Raw genomic sequence first — 17,298 nt, forward strand, 5'->3', positions numbered from 1 at the left:
CCCCATTCACCTCACAGAGTGTTTGTTGTGGGGGAGGAAGGGAAAGGCGATTGTTAGCCACTTTGGGACTCTATAAGGGGAGTGAAAGGTGGGATATCAAGTCCCTCCTCCTCCTCCTCCTCCTCTTCTTCTTCCTCTTCCTCCTCCTCCTCCTCCTCCTGCAGCAGAGGTTTGAAGCAGCCTCCTGCCAGTGGTGGCACCAAGAGCAGGAGATGCCAGCCATTGAGGCTGTGCCGCGTTTGGCCCCTCCGGATGTCCCGACATCACATGCACGACGTGCCTCCCCCCATCGCCCTCGCAAGCTGGCACCTTTGGTTCAAGGGCACATTCCGGTTTGGCAATGTTGTGGATTGGTTGGACGCAGAGGAATGGTGGGAGAAACCAGCTGGGGAACCCCCAGGGGAAGAAGGCTCAGAGCCCAGGCGGCGGTGGTGGGACAACAAAGAGAGGTCAGAGGGAGAAGATGGGGAGGAGGTGTCAGTAGCTGGAGAGCTAACAGGGCTCAGTGAGCGAGGAGAGTCTGTGGCAGAGAGAAGTCCAGAATCAGAGGTAGAAGCTGAAGCAGGAGAGGAAGGAGGCCAAGAGGCCGAGATGGGTCAGGCTGGTGAAGGAGGCAGAGGGCCTCCCCCTCCTGCTGCAACAAGCACCCTTTCTGCATGTCTCCCAGAACCAGAAGAGGTATGCAAAGGGCAGAGGAGAGGTTGGCTTCACGCAGGCACAGTCTCGGATTGCTTGGAAGAAACCTGGGAAAGCAGGAGACATGGACAGCTCTAGGGCGGCATGGACCTTTAGCCTTGGCAAGTGATTCATGGGGCAAGACCTACTGGGGATGAGCTGCTGCGCTCATTCGGCCCGACACTCCACCAAGTCTGTGCCGATCCTGTTCTCGCTGATAAAGAGTTAACTCCAATGTGCCTGGTGTGATTTACACTCATGGATGGGGAGCAGAGGCAGCGAGAGGCGTGGCCTGGGGAAAGAGGGTGTGGCTAGGCAGAGGGTGTGTCCTGGGGACAGTCAAGAGCAGGGGTAGGCAAGCTAAGGCCCAGGGGCCGGATGCGACCCAATCGCCTTTTCAATCCGGCCCACGGACAGTCTGGGAATCAACGGTGTTTTTACATGAGTAGAATGTGTCCTTTTATTTAAAATGCATCTCTGGGTTATTTGTGGGGCATAGGAATTTGTTCATCCCCCCCCCCCCAAATATAATCCGGCCCCCTGCAAGGTCTGAGGGACAGTGGACTGGCCCCCTGCTGGAAAAGTCTGCTGACCCCTGGTCAAGAGAGCCAGAGAAAGAGGACTGGAGAGTACCCCCCCCCCCGGCTTACAAAAATGTTGGTGCCTCAGGGGGCTGATTGCCTCTGAGCTCAATTGGAGTTCCTTAGTGGAGGGAATTTTCCTCACCAGTCCAGCTATGCGGTGGAATCTTGTGCGCTGACTCTCCACCCAGCCTGCCAAGGGTGGCACGGCAGCCCCACAAAGAAAGCACAGACAATTGGGAAAGGAATTGAAAATAGAACTGTCAACATCACAATGCCATTGTACCGATCTATTACCTGACCGCAGTTGGAACACTGTGTGCCGTTCTGGTCGCCTCACCTCAAAAAGGATATTGCAGAGTTGGGAAAGGTTCAGAAAAGGGCAACCAAAATGATCAAGGGGATGGATGGAGCGACTCTCCGGTGAAGGAAGGTTGCAGTGTTTGGGACTTTTGTAGCTTAGAGAAAGTGAGAGGAAGAAGATACATGAAATTTATGAAATTATGCCTGGCACAGAGGAAGTGAATAGAGAAAAGTTAAAACAAAATAAAAAATTCTTTCCAGTAGCACCTTAGAGACCAACTAAGTTTGTTCTTGGTATGAGCTTTCGTGTGCATGCTTAGACCACAGCGCACCCACATCCCTCCGATTGTGTATATATTTGTTTTTAATGTTTTATTCCATGCTTTTTTTTAATGCAATGTTTTTGTTTTTTTGTGAAAATCAATAAAAATATTATAGAAGAAATTCTAAGCCATGCTGTCTGCAGTGTCAAATAATGTGTATATATTTGTTTTAAAAAAATGTGATCCTGCAAGAAGCAAAGACCAGAAGGAAGTCTCCTTAAAATAAATCATAAAGTAGGCAGCGCATTGTAGGAATATAATGCCTGGTGCTGCTATTTTTACCACACCTGTTCAAAGCTGAGGCGGGTTAAAATAGAGGGTTTTAATGACCATTTGGCAACAGTGACCAGCTTTCCAAACGGAGTAATTCTACTGTACTCAGGGTTGTACCTGGCTGGCCCACTGGGACTGTGAATGCTTGGGCTGACAGCTGTTTAGAGCCAGTGGGGGCTGATCAGAGATGCCAACTGAACGAATGGGGGGGGGGGAGAGGTAAGCCCCGCCCCACACAATTGATCACATGATGCAGTGCCATAGCTGTCAAGTTTCGGATTTGAAAATAAGGGATCAGCACCCTCACCCGTTCCGGGGACAGTCTACGGTTCTCAGGGACAGTCCACGCCACGGTAATCCCCCCCCCCCAGGTTACAAATTAATTCACACTAGGAAAGAGCTCCCAGGAAAGAGAAATCAGGGCAGAGAAAAGAAAGCACTTATTCACGCAGCACACGGTGAACCTCTGGAACTCCCTGCCACAGCGAGCAGCGACGGCAACCAACTTTAGAAAAGGATTAGGCAAATTCATGCAGGAGGAGAGGACCACTGATGGCTTCTGGCCAGGTTGGCTCTGCTCTGCCTCCAGTTAGGGGCAGCAATGCTTAACGGAGCCCCTGTTGCCAAGAAACATTCGTCTATTTTATCTTCTTCTTTATATATCTGTCTGTCTGTTTGTTATTAGGTATTTATATTCCACCTTTTTCTCCAAGGAGCTCCCTGGTCCTCGTCCTCATTTAATCCCCACAACAGCCCTGTGAGGTAGGCAGGCAGGCAGGCAGGCAGGCAGGCAGGGTAGAGAAAGGCAGGAACCCAAGGAGTCCCCGGACTCCAACTCTCCTTCCCGGAAATAAGGGAAATTTAAGGGATATCAACAACAAGGGATAGCTGCGGGAAACGGCTTGGAATAAGGGAGTTTCCCGCTAAAAAAGGGAGACTTGACAGCTATGTGCAGTGCACACACACCATTTGAGTGGGAGCGCCCATCAACTTTGCAGGGGCCCCCCCGGCCCCCTCAAATATTTTATTGTGGGGGCCAGAACCCCCATAACCCCCCTAGGAGTTGGCTTCTTTAGTACTGATAATGTCAACGGCTGCAAGTTTGATCCCCATATGGGACAGCTGCATATTCTCTGCATTGCAGCCCTGTTTAGGAAAGCTTTTAATGTTTGATGGAGTATTTGATTTTAATATTTTGTTGGAAGCCGCCCAGAGTGGCTGGGGAAGCCCAGCCAGATGGGCGGGGTATAAGCAATAAATTATTATTATTATTATTATTATTATTATTATTATTATTATTATTATTATTATTATTACTACTACTACTACTACTACTACTACAGGAGGTTGGACTGGATGATTGTTAAAATCCCCCCCACCTCTTGAGTTCACGTCTATCCTCTCCTGTCTTCCCAAACTTTTGTTCCTCTTACGCTCTGGGCTTCAGTGAGGAGGCAGGATGCCAACGCCCCCCCACAAAAGACGACGCAGCACCCCGGTTCATTTGTCCCCCCCCCCCCAATCCCCACATCTAGAGCCCACGTTTCTCCCCCCCCCCGCCCGTCTTACCAAAAACTTGGCTCTCCCGATGCTCTTAACGGGTCCTCAACTAGGAGGCAAAAGACGACCCCACAACACGCCAGGTCCATCCCCCCCCCCCCCAATCCCTCCCCACCTCTAGAGCGTCTCCCTCCCCCCCCCCAACCCCATCCTACCAAACTTTTGCTCGCTGCCGGTGCGGTGCAGCTGCGTTGTGGCTGCCCCCCCCCCCCCCAAGAAAGAACAGGAATAGGGAGGGGAACTTTGGATATCCCTGGGGGAAAGTGCGCAAAAACTTCTGGGTGGCCGGTGTGGGTGTGTAGGGGGGGGGCGCGCATTTGGACGGAGGAAGAGGTTGGCTCAGCTGGCGAGAGGGAGGGAGGGGAGGGAGAAGTGGGGGGGGGAGAGAGAGGCTGCAGCCTCTGCGATCATGCGGAGGAGCCGCTCTTTGCACGGCGGAGAAGCAGCAATAGCGGCAGCAGCGGCGTCGGCGTCGGCAGAAGCGCAGCGCAGGCAGCCCCCAGCGCAGACGGCTCGCTCCCCGCCCCGGGTCGTGCCCGCCGTTTCCTCCGCCTCCCACCCGGCTCCCCGCTGCGCCGTCCCGGGCTGGCTCCGCCGCCGCTGTCCCCGGCCGAGCTGCCCCCGCAGCCGCTCTGCATGGACGTCAAGGCGGCGCCCAACGGGGTGGCCACCATCGAGGACCGGATCCTGCGCATCACCGGCTACTATGGATACTACCCGGGCTATTCCAGCCAGAAAAGTGAGCGCGAGCGCCGCGATCCGGGGAGGAGGGGGGGGGGGCAAAGCATCTTGGAAGGGAGGGGTATTTCGAATTATTATTATTTTTGGGAGGGGGGGGTCTGTTTCTCCGGAGGGGGAGAAAACTGCAGAGAAGTAAGTGACTCCTTGGTGGGGAGGGGTGTGGGGGGTGTCGGGGTGGGGTGGTGAGAACAAGCGAGGATCCCTCCATCTCTTACGTTTACACGCTCCCCCCACCCCCTTTGCAGCTGGAAAGTGGGAGGGGGGAGAGGAGAAAGGGGGGGCTGGTCTGTGTCTTCCTGGCTGGGGGGTGCCCTCTCCAGACCCCTCTTGCATTTTAAGCTGCTGTGGATTGTGGTTGTTGCAGAATTGTGCAGTTTTTTATTTATAAAAAGGTGGTTGTATTTGGTGTGTGTGTGTGTATGTGTGTGTGTAAAAGCAGGAAGGAGCCTGCGGTGTGTCTGTGTTTGTGCACGTGTGAAAGAGAGGTTTGCTGCTGCTGGCTAGCGTCCGCACGGCAGCAATTGAGGACTTGCCGCATCAAGTGTCGAGGGTGGCACGTGGGAACGGCCTGCCCGCGGCATGGGGCTGCAGTAATCGTGCGGGGAGGTCTACCCTGCTGCACGTGTGAAGCAGGAGGCACAGATTGCGGCTGTGGAGGGACTCCTGAGAGGTGGCGGACACGACAGAGGTGTTTAAAGTGGTGCCTTGGGTGGAGAAACGGGGGGGGGGTCACTTCTTTTTCCCCCCAGGGGGTTACTTCTTTGCACATAATGAGCTTGTGGGACTCACCGCCACATGATCCGCTGACAGGTTATTAGCCCAGAGGGATTTTGAAAGGGTTTTGGCCCTAGCCATGGCTGGTGTTCAGGATGGTGAAGCTCTGAAGCCCAGTCCTTTGCACTAATTTTAGCATGCTTAAGCCTGCAGTCTTTTGTCTGCTTACCTGGGAGTAAGCCCCATTGCAGCAGATATGTGCAGAATTGCATTGTAAAGACGGTCTTGGATTACGGCCAAGCTATTTGGGAAAAAAACACACCCCATGATTCTTCATTTTGCAGCGGTGCAACTTTCCTGGAAAAGTTTCAAGATTTTTAATTATTTTAAACATGCACCAACCTCTTTAGTAGAAAACCAAAAGTGCCTAACCCAGTGTATTAATAACAGGGGCTATGATTATTATTATTGTTTGGTGGAATAACAGCAATAATAATATGCCACCTGCAAATAAACACGAGTGGCATTATCTCTTATCATCTGGAAGCTACTGGAGATCTGTCACTGCTTTGATTCGCAGTCCAGAAAGGGGCCGCTTGCATTTATTGCAGCTCAACATGATCTGGAGAGGAGGCCAATATTCAAGTTTTTAACGGGCAACTCTTATAACCTTTCATCTACCTGCAGTGAGGAGTGCGGCTTCTTTTATGCAACGTGGAAATAATGTTGTCTCTTTGCTAAGAAAACCACCTGCCAGTGTTTTGCCATTGGAACGATAAGATTTCCGTTCATTTGTCTAATTTGTCTTGGCTTCTCTGTCTTAATTCACTGTAGTGGAAATTCGGATGTAGTTCTTTGGCTTTTCGCTTCTTTGTTTTTTTGCAATTCTGGCAGAAAGCATGAAATGGCATACTGTGGGTGTTAAAAAGGCATTTTGAGGGTGGCCGTGCAACCTGCAGTTCTTAAATCACACGTACAACCACAGCAGTGGTGAAAATGAGCAGAAAGACTGCTACGGTTTGTGGTGTCCTGGGAATAGCATCGTAAGTTATTAGATGTTTCATATAGTTTTGGACCAGCCTTCCCAAAACACTACTTGGGCAGTGATTCATTTTTTTAAAAAAGGAGGGGGTGCTGCTGGAATGATTCACAACTGGCGTCTTTAATTGTGCAATCCTGGAATCATAGAACTGTAGAGTTGGAAGGGACCCTGGGGGTCATCTAGTCCAACCCCCTGCAGTGCATGAATCTCAAGGGTTGGCGTTCAGTGGTAGAGCATCTGCAATGCATGCAGAAGTTCCCAGGTTCAGTCCCCAGCGTCTCCTTGTAGGGCTCAAGGAGATGCCTGCCTGAAACCCCAGAGAGTTGCTGCCAGCCCGTGTAGAGAATATGGAGCTAGATGGAGCAGTGGTCTGACTTAGAAAGTATAAGGCAGCTGCCCTCTGTTCCTAAGCGGCGTAGAAGAGGGGCGGTTAAATCCTGCAACCTGGGAGACTAGATTTCCCGGGCCAAACTCTTCCTGCCTATGTTGTTGCAGCTGGGAAGTGATGCAAAACGTGCTCCTTCTTCCTGATTTGGTGTGGGGCACCCAAAAAGGCAGTGGTGTGGGGCACCCAAACGCCAGCGAGGTACAACTGCCAGGTTAGCAAAGGGCTGGGAGCCCCTGGGAGCCTTTGCAAGGGTGTGGAAGCCTCCGGCCAAGAAGGGGTGGCGGCGGGCGGAATAAAACAAATGACAGGGAATTGCCGGTGGAGTATGAGGAAGGGCATCTTGCTTGCGATACCTGGCATCTCCAGGCAGGGCTGGCAATGCCCCCTGCCTGAAAGCCCGAAGAGCTGCTGCCAGCCAGTGTAGACAATATGGAGCTAGATGGACCAATGGTGTGACCGTAGAAGGCAGCATCTTCTGTTCCCAAGGAGTGCAGAAGAGGGGTGGTTAAGGCAGGTTCCTAGGTTCTTGTTTGAATTGACAATGAGGACTAGAAACTTGCTACTGTTTTAAATGTAAACGCCATAGCTCTCAGCCTTGCACGCAGAAAGCCCCAAGTTCAGTCCTCGGCACCTCCAGGTGGGCCTGGGAGGGACTTCTTGCCTGAAACCCTGCAGACTCTGATGGTATAGCCAGCTGCCTCAATTCAGGTCAAACTATTTGCCCAAGGTCTCTGCATTCTGACTTCAGCGACTCTCTCTTTAGTTCAGTCAGTAGAGCATGAGACTCTTAATCTCAGGGTCATGGGTTCGAGCCCTGGGTTGGGGCGAAGGTTTCCTGCATTGCAAGGGGGGTTGGGCTAGATGACCCTTGTGGCCCCTTCCAACTCTGCAATTAGCTATGAAACCAGATCTTTGAAGGGCTTGACCCTGGAACCTTCTGCATGCAAAGCATGTGTTCTATTGCTACAGTCCCATTCCCATAGATCAGTGGCCGAGGGGGGGGCATTATTGCAGAGGCCTGCGGGGTGTCCTGCCTCTTCCAGTGGGACACCCACTGGGTCAGAAATGGTAGCTCATTGGTAGAGCTTCTGCTTTGCCACGCAGAAGGTGCCGGGTTCGACTCCTGGCTTCTGCTGAGACTCCTTCCCTGAAACAACCAGAGAGCTCGGTCAGATTGCTTAAGACTGAGCTGGATGGAGTGACTTGTATGAGGCAGGAACCTTGCTCAGGGCTTAGTGGGTTTGTTGTTTTTTTAAAAAAAATTATTTGATTTTTCAAATTACAGCTTTACAATCACATATCCAACATACAACATAAAGACAAGATCCCAAAGAATCTCCTGGGCTTCCCTCCTCCCCATTGTGGGTCCTATTGTTAATCATTTCCTCCTTTTATAATAATCCAAATCTTTTACCTCTCTATTATATCCAAAATTCAACACTGAACTACAAGTGTTGCCCCTACCCTACTAACAATTTTAACTGTTTCCAGTGGTTTTTAAGGCCAATTATGAATTTCCCCCATTCTTTATTAAAATGTTGGGTTTCCCTGATTTCTGATTCTTCAGGTCATTTTTGCCATTTCGGCATAATCCATCAACTTAAATCTGCCATTCGTCTCTGGTGGCCGAGAGGTGGCTAATCTCTCCCTCCTCAGTTGGAGACAGCAATGCTTCTGAAGACCAGTTGCTGGAAACCTCAGGAGGAGAGAGTTGCTCTTGGGCTTGGATCCTGCTTGCAGGATTCCCACAGGCATCCGGTTGGCCACTGCTGAGAAGAGGATGCTGGACTCGGTGGGCCACTGGCCTGATCCTGCAGCTGCTTCGAGGCAGCAGGGCACTGCGTTACCTTGGCGTTATCCGTGTTGTCTTCTTTTGCATGGGGTCTGGGAGAAGTCTGGGGGAAGTGACTTCTCATTATTGCAAGCTCTGAGCAGGGTGTGGGTGTGGGTGTTATCCATCTGGGGCCCCCTACATGATTACAGCATTTTTGGACCCCACCTCCAAAAGATATATGGGTGGGAGTTGGATATGGCTCCTGAACAGGTCTCGTATCACCTTTACAGCCCATGGCTTCCCCTGAATAATCCTGGGAACCTTAGTTTGTTAAGGATGCTGGCAATCGTACCTCTGTCGGGCGTGGTGAACTACAATTCCCAGGATTCCTTGGGGGGAAATGTAAAACGTGTTGTAATTGTATCACGTGGATGCGGTCAGCAGTCTCTTCATATGTTCTTAAGGTAAAGGTAAAGGAACCCCTGACCATCAGGTCCAGTCGTGTCCGACTCTGGGGTTGTGGCGCTCATCTCGCTCTATAGGCCGAGGGAGCCAGCGTTTGTCCGTAGACAGCTTCCGGGTCATGTGGCCAGCATGACAAAGCCGCTTCTGGCGAACTAGAGCAGCGCACAGAAACGCCGTTTTCCTTCCCGCCGGAGCGGTCCCTATTTATCTACTCGCACTTTGACGTGCTTTCAAACTGCTAGGTGGGCAGGAGCAGGGACCGAGCAACGGGAGCTCACCCCGTGGCGGGGATTCAAACCGCCGACCTTCTGATCAGCAAGCCCTAGACTCTGTGGTTTAACCCAAAGCGCCACCTGGGTCCCTTCCTATGTTCTTAACTACCATTTATTCATCACTGTATTATAATGTCAAAAGATGGCACGTATTTGTGGGGGTTGGGCTAAATGTCCTCCCAGGGTCTCGTTCCAAGTTGGTGGATCTCTGGATTCTGGAAAAGAGAAAGAGAAAGATTCTGGGGAAGAGAAAGAGAATCTTCCTCAACAGATCTGGCCTGGCATATTCCCTTGCTTGGTAAATTAGAGGTGATGGGTTGCTATGGGAACCAAATAATAGGCCTATGGCCCTTAATGGTTGGCCTTATGAATGGCCTGCAGATGGGCGACTGGGATACCTTCTCCCCCTTGCTAAGGAATGTGGCAACCCAAATGTCTGTGAGGAAAGGGCAGCCTTCAGTTGGGAACAGGCTGAGGGCAGAGGCTTAAGCTAGATGTGCCCTCGAATGCATAGCAACTTGGGACGGATCCTGCTTTTCCTCCTGATTCTCACTGCCAGATGTCAGCCTGCCTGCACTGCGACATCATAGGAAAGCCCCTTACATAGACCCTTGGTCCATCTGGTTCAGTATTGTCTGCACTGACTGGCAGGAGCTCTCCAGGGTTTCAGATGGGGAGCGTTTCCAGCCCGAACTGGAGATGCTGACATTTGAAGCTGGGACCCGTTGGCATGCAAAGCTGACAGCTCATTCCCTTAGCCAGAAGCCTTGAAGAGGCAGCCGTGGGATCTATCCCCTGAATCTCTTCTCCCTATGGGGCAGGCAGGGTATCCCCATGGCTCAGTAAGCACCGCATCTCTGGCAGAACAAAATAAAAAATAAAAAAGATTCCTTCCAGTAGCACCTTAGAGACCAACTAAGTTTGTTCTTGGTATGAGCTTTCGTGTTGTTACGGGGAAAAAAATCCCAGGTGTGGAACTGCCCAGCCACCTGGCCCTTAGGGATAAGCCCACTGGTTTCTGCGGAGTTAAATAAAAGAAGTCCAGCCACTGGAGCAAGGACAAGACAGGGTTTATTGCGCAATAGGTCACAGTCAAAACTGCACACCCAGAACAGTGTTACAAGAACTTTTAAAAACTCCTATCATATCCCAGAATACAGTTTGGAAACATCATTACTACATCATCACTACATCACTAAAGGGAAGGGTTATACATGATTGACATATAGGAAAGACAAGATTTGCATATGGGGGAAACAGAGCAATATCAGGGAGATAGCCCTGGGCCAATGTGAATTGGTGTTAAGTATTGGCAAGGGCAGCAGAAATCCTACACTTCAGCAATCAGAAGACGCCTGCTTCTTGGGAGAAAAGCAATGACAAACCTAGACAGCATCTTAAAAAGCAAAGACATCACCTTGCCGACAAAAGTCCGTATAGTTAAAGCTATGGTTTTCCCAGTAGTAATGTACGGAAGTGAGAGCTGGACCATAAAGAAGGCTGATCGCCGTAGAATTGATGCTTTTGAATTATGGTGCTGGAGGAGACTCTTGAGAGTCCCGTGGACTGCAAGAAGATCAAACCTATCCATTCTCAAAGAAATCAGCCCTGAGTACTCACTAGAAGGACAGATCCTGAAGTTGAGGCTCCAGTACTTTGGCCACCTCATGAGAAGAGAAGAATCCCTAGAAAAGACCCTGATGTTGGGAAAGATGGAGGGCACAAGGAGAAGGGGACGACAGAGGATGAGATGGTTGGACAGTGTTCTTGAAGCTACTAACATGAGTTTGGCCAAACTGCGAGAGGCAGTGAAGGATAGGCGTGCCTGGCGTGCTCTGGTCCATGGGGTCACGAAGAGTCGGACACGACTGAACGACTGAACAACAACAACAATTGGCAAGGATACCTTGAGCACTCATCTGGGAGAGAACAATGGGATTCCAGCTGAGGGATATTAGCCCAGTGGCTTCCTGAAGCACCCAGAGATTACCTGCTGAGGCATTTCCCTGTGTACGTGGTCTCTCGCCTACTGGATCATGGCAGAGAGATGGGTCCCCTTAAGGGCATCACTCCATACCCCAAATGAGTTTACTCAGGAGGAGACTTTGCTTAGGTGACCCCCCCCCCATAATTTCCGTAACAGTGTGCATGCACACTTCTTCAGATACACCTCTGGTCACATCCATTTGGATTCTGTGGCGGAAGCAATCGATGTACAGATCTAGTGTGTATCTGAAGAAGTGTGCATGCACACGAAAGCTCATGCCAAGAACAAACTTAGTTGGTCTCTAAGGTGCTACTGGAAGGATTTTTTTTTTTTTCGTTTTGACTATGGCAGACCAACACAGCTACCTACCTATCTCTGGCAGAGTCACGGGGTGTACGAACTTAACACGACTTCATTTATTTTTGGCTGCTGTTTTGTTAATGTTGTTTATTTTGTTTTATAGATTTCAGGTGTTCTATTGATTTGTTAATAATATAAAACGACTCTTGCTTTCGTTGTGACGTTTCGCTTATTTTGTAGTTGTTGCTTTGTAAATGGTGCTTTCTAATTGTTTTACTGATGGCCCGTTAATTCTTCACTATGATTTACAGGTGAAACTCGAAAAATTAGAATATTGTGGAGAGGTTCGTTTCTTTCAGTAATTCAACTTAAAAGGTGAAACTAATATATGAGATAGACTCGTGACATGCAAAGCGAGATATGTCAAGCCTTTATTTGTTATAATTGTGATGTTATGGCGTACAGCTGATGAAAACCCCAAATTCACAATTGCAACTTTGGGGTTCTCATCAGCTGTACGCCATAACCATCACAATTATAACAAACAAAGGCTTGACATATCTCGCTTTGCATGTCATGAGTCTATCTCATATATTAAACTCCAGTAGCTAATGAAAACAGTTGCTTACATAAATGGACTTTTCCACGAAATTCTAATTTTTCGAGTTTCACCTGTATGTTGTATCTCTGATGTTCTGTTATTGTGCTACCAAGTTGTTATTATTTATTGTTTGTCGGCCGCTTTGGGGATCATTTGAATCACAGCATATGTTCAAGTTGGGTGTTTGTTTGCGATCGCCTTGCCCTGTAACCGCTTGGCCGATTTTGCTCAAATTTGGACACAACGTTCTATGGCCATATGGGAGTGATCATACATAATTAGATTGTACAGATACCATATTTTTAATAGGTAAAAATATGATTTTGGGCAAAAAAATTAGCGCCCTCCACTGGACGTTAGAAGCTACAGCACAGTACAACCGTCTCTACCCCTCCTCCTCTTCTTCAGACGTCACTGCCACCGTACAATGGAAAGGCAGATTGCCCAGAAACATTGCTGTTGCCTTCGCCTACACATAGCCAGGCCAGGCAGCAAGGCCGCGCCCGGCATTTGTGGCCTCACTTCCCCCAGCTCCACATGCAGCGAGTTTTCAACACCGCTTCCACCGCCTGTACAGAGCCGAGCCATGCGGACCGGCAAAGCCCCGTCCGCCATTTATTGCCTCATCTCGCCCACCTCCAGAGACACATCCAAAACGTCAAAACAACCCATAGACAATCGTAACAAAACACCTCAAAACTGGAATAACAGTAATAAGAAGTTGTACGCACAAAGACAAAAATGGAACACCACAACGGGCAGCAGAAATCCTACACTTCAGCAAAATAAGGTATTCGAAACCATACGCTTTCAAATCAGCAACAGCAACGTATGGCCGGGTCAGCTAGTAGAAATATAAGCAATCAATCAAATCAATTAATCACTGCTCAGAGAATTGGGACAGTTCTAATGATAGCATGACAATGCAGCTGCTCAGGGGTGTAGAAGAGAAATGCACTGCACATGCTCAGAGGCCTATTGAGTCTAGAACTGCAGCCATGGCCAGCCAGACTCCTGTAGGGTGTTAAGGCAAAATACCCTTTACTGTACCTTGTCTGGAGGAGGGTTGGAAAGTCACTTGCCTCGCAGACTCCAACGCCCACCAGCCCCAGCCAGCATGTCCAATAGCGATGGATGATGGGAGTTGTAGTCCAGCAACGTCTGGCCCGAGGAATGACAGCACACATTCTCTGTTCTGGAAAAGCTGTAGCTCAGTAGTAAAGAACATTCTTGGTTTGTTTGCATTTATATCCCACCTTTTCCTCCAATGGGCTCAAATTGGCACCTCCCATACAACAACTCTGCGAGGCAGGTTAGGCTGAGAGGCCGTGACTGGCCCAATGTTGCCCAGTGAACTTTGTGGCCAGCTGGGGATTTGAACCCTGGTCTCCCAGGCCGTAGCCCGACACTCTAACCACTGTGCCACCCTGTTACCCGCCGGGAAGGTATTGGATTCCAATCTCCAGCCTCACCTGACAGGGCTGGACACCCTATGATCCTCAGCCCTGCCGTTTCCATTTTTCCTTCCAGTGTGTGAACTAGGCAGTGGGGGATCGAACGGTTTCCTTCTGTGCTGCCTTAACGGAGAACTTCTCCGGTGAAAGAAATTTCGCTTTTAAGAGCCGAGCCGCAAGCGAGCCGCCTTTGGTGGAATAGAACATTTCTGCGTTGGATGGTTTCAATTAGAAACAGTCAGGTGCTTAAGCGGTAGAGGGAGAAAATAGAGGGGGGGGGAAGGTTGGAGGAGCAATTTGGATTTGCTCTTTGTTTCTTTAAGCTGTAAGACAACCTGCTCGCCCTAAGCAGAAGTGATTCGTGTTTATACATGGATGGGAAATGACCCGTCGCGGTTTTTATTGCTTTTGGCATAATTTCTCTATTTGGCATGGCCTTAGGTGGCTGCGGACAAGACACTTTTAAAAGGCAGTGATTTAAGGAATGTCCGGGGCGGAAATTCAGCTGGAGCTGTACTGGGGAATGCAAAAGATAATACATAGGTTTGCGGGGACAGGGAAGCTGTGCATCTATAGGTCGGGGAACGAACGGTGGCTCCGTTGCTCGGGGACTGGGGAACTGCAAAAAGACCAGTTCCTGCGTTCCCACTTTTCAGAAAGTGGGTGTTCAGAAAGAAGGAGAGAGGGGGGGGGATGGATGCTGAAATCCACTTTCCAAATGAGCAATGCAGCTAGCGGTAAATTAAAAAAAAAAAAAGCTGATACACGATACTCCCTCCTAAGCCTTTTGCTCGTGATGAAAGTAAAGAGAAACTGGCATCAAACAACTGTGTTCTTAATGCAGCAAACTGGCAAAGACGATTATGTAAGACAATTGTTTGTAGGGCGCGTGTGACGGCCTCCGCTGATTTGTCTTCTGCCAGCTGTGAGCTTTTGAAGAGGATACTTGAGGCAAAGAGAGGATAATTCTTCAGAACGGATGTGCACAAAAGGAGCACAATGTTTCTGTCGAGCAACAAGCAGTGTTCGGAAATGTGCAGAACCTCCCTAAACTTCTTCTTTTTGTTGTTGTTTGTTGTTGTTCAGTCGTTCAGTCGTGTCCAACTCTTTGTGACCCCATGGACCAGAGCACGCCAGGCACCCCATCCTCCACTGCCTCCTGCAGTTTGGCCAAACTCATGCCAGTCGCTTCGAGAACACTGTCCAACCATCTCATCCTCTGTCGTCCCCTTCTCCTTGTGCCCTCCATCTTTCCCAACACCAGGGTCTTTTCCAGGGAGTCTTCTCTTCTCATGAGGTGGCCAAAGTACTGGAGCCTCAGCTTCAGGATCTGTCCTTCCAGTGAGCACTCAGGGCTGATTTCTTTGAGAATGGATAGGTTTGATCTTCTTGCAGTCCATGGGGCTCTCAAGAGTCTCCTCCAGCACCATAATTCAAAAGCATCAATTCTTCGGCGACCAGCCTTCTTTATGGTCCAGCTCTCACTTCCAAACATCAACACTGGGAAAACCATAGCTTTATGGACCTTTGTTGGCAAGGTGATGTCTCTGCTTTTTAAGATGCTGTCTAGGTTTGTCATTGCTTTTCTCCCAAGAAGCAGGCGTCTTTTAATTTCGTGACTGCTGCCATCATTTGCAATGATCAACAGAGCCCAAGAAAGTAAAATCTCTCACTGCCTCCTTTTCTTCCCCTTCTATTTGCCAGGAGGTGATGGAACGAGTGGCTACGATCTTAGTTTTTTTGATGTTGAGCTTCAGACCATATTTTGCGCTCTCCTCTTTCACCCTCATTAGAAGGTTCTTTAATTCCTCCTCACTTTCTGCCATCAAGGTTGTGTCATCAGCATATCTGAGGTTGTTGATATTTCTTCCGGCAATCTTAATTCCGGATTGGGATTCACCTTCCTTTAAACTTCTCTCAGTCTCAGTTGGCACACGGCATTGCCTCTGCGGGAATGAAGTAGTGTTGGCCCCTCCAGCCCAAGAGTGGACAAAGGTCAGACTGCAGGCCATTCATGAACAAATTAAGCATCACATCCCTGGTGGAAGCGGCTTCCTACTTTGCGCCATTGTTACACCTCCCCTCTTCTCTGATGATCAGTTTCAACCGTAAGAACATCTGAGGCCAACAGTGGCCAACCAGGTGTGCAGAAAAAGGGCAAGCAAGACCTGAGTGCCACAGCATTCTCCCCTCCTGCAATTTCCAGCAACTGGTCCTCAGAAGCAGTGTTGGACATTAGCCAGGTGCGTTTTGCGACTGGCGTGGGTCCAATGGCGACCACGTGGAGATCTCTGGATGCTAGGATGGCGACTGACATCTCCACCTGGCTGCCCCCTCCAGCTTTCTTAAGCAGGTCAGAAGATTAGCTTATTTGTGGCACCTTTTCCTCCAAGGAGTGCATGCTTCACCCCCGCTTCTCCGTTAAGTCCCTACAACGACCCTGTGAGGTAGGTTACAGGGCTGCGACTTGACTCCGAGGTCACCCAGCGAGCTGCATGACTAAGTGGGGATTTGAACCCTCATCTCCCCAACGTGGGTGGCGCTGTGGTCTAAAGCACAGAGCCTAGGGCTTGCGGATCGGAAGGTCGGCGGTTCGAATCCCCGTGACGGGGTGAGCTCCCATTGCTCTGTCCCTGATCCCACCTAGCAGTTCAAAAGCACATCAAAGTGCAAGTAGATAAATAGGTACCACTCCGGGGGGAAGGTGAACGGCGTTTCCGTGCGCTGCTCTGGTTTCACCAGAAGCAGCTTTGTCATGCTGGCCACATGACCCGGAAGCTGTATGCCGGCTCCCTCGGCCAATAAAGCGAGACGAGCGCTGCAACCCCAGAGTCGTCCACAACTGGACCTAACGGTCAGGGGCCCCTTTACCTTTACCTCCCAAATCCTAGTTTGGCGCTCTGACCACTACATCACACTGTCTTCCTAGAGTACTTCTGCTATGGGACGGCTCTATAAATTAAGCAGGTGAATAAATGTTGGCAAAGCCAAATGTCACTTAGCTGGAATCTGTTTTATTCTGGATTGTTTTATTGCAGGCACGTCCAACAGGTAGATCGTGATCTACCGGTAGATCACTGGACGTCTGCGGTAGATCACTGGTAGATCATTGGCTCCCCCCAAAAATGCTGAACAACTGTGGCTCTCCTAAAAAAAAGCTCAACATTTCACCTCCTCCCTGAAAAAACTAAACAACTTTGACCCAAATCCCCCTAAAATGGTCCTTGCTCCTTCCTAAAATAAGCTCAACAACTTTGACCTGAACCCCCCAAAAGGGGGTATATCACTGCCAGTTTTTATCTCTGTGAGTAGATCGCAGTCTCTTAGGAGTTGGCCACCCCTGTTTTATTGGATATTTAATGTGTTGAAAACTGTTTTGAGATTTTCCCCCCTTTAAAACATAAAGCAGTATAGATAGCAAATATAAATAAATCTGAAAATGATAAATGCTGGAGGTGTTAAGAGAAGATAGGAACGCAGTTCCATATGTGGTGACTGTGCCCTGAAATTAAGAAATATTGGACTATGATACATGAAGAAATTAAAAAAATAATAAAAATATAATATAATAAAAAGCTGAGGCATACCTATTAGGAATAGTAAATGGGGATATACCAAAAGAGAAAGTAGATTTTTTTTATACGCGACTACAGCAGCGAGAACCCTGATAGCCCAGCACTGGAAAGATAGTATCCTACCAACCAAGAAAGAATGGCAGAGCAAACTGGCTGAATATCTAGAGATGGCAAAATTGACTAACTGGATAAGGCAAAAATCAAAAAATGTGATTCAAAACCAATGGAAGTGTTTTAATGAATATTTAAATAAACAAGGATCAAATGAAA

General features: G+C 49.2%; 1 protein-coding gene across 1 annotated transcript in view; it reads left to right on the plus strand.

Annotated features, from left to right (window-relative positions):
- The first annotated feature begins 4,272 nt into the window (after window positions 1–4,272).
- The window catches only part of SLC35F4 (solute carrier family 35 member F4), a 117,015-nt gene continuing 103,989 nt past the window's right edge, over window positions 4,273–17,298 (plus strand). The window contains exon 1 of the mRNA XM_033167992.1: window positions 4,273–4,454. Coding sequence (XP_033023883.1) covers window positions 4,352–4,454 — 103 coding nt within the window. The 5' untranslated portion in view covers window positions 4,273–4,351. The remainder of the gene's footprint in view (window positions 4,455–17,298) is intronic.

Source organism: Lacerta agilis, chromosome 1, assembly GCF_009819535.1.
Source record: "Lacerta agilis isolate rLacAgi1 chromosome 1, rLacAgi1.pri, whole genome shotgun sequence".
Lineage (NCBI taxonomy): Eukaryota > Metazoa > Chordata > Lepidosauria > Squamata > Lacertidae > Lacerta > Lacerta agilis.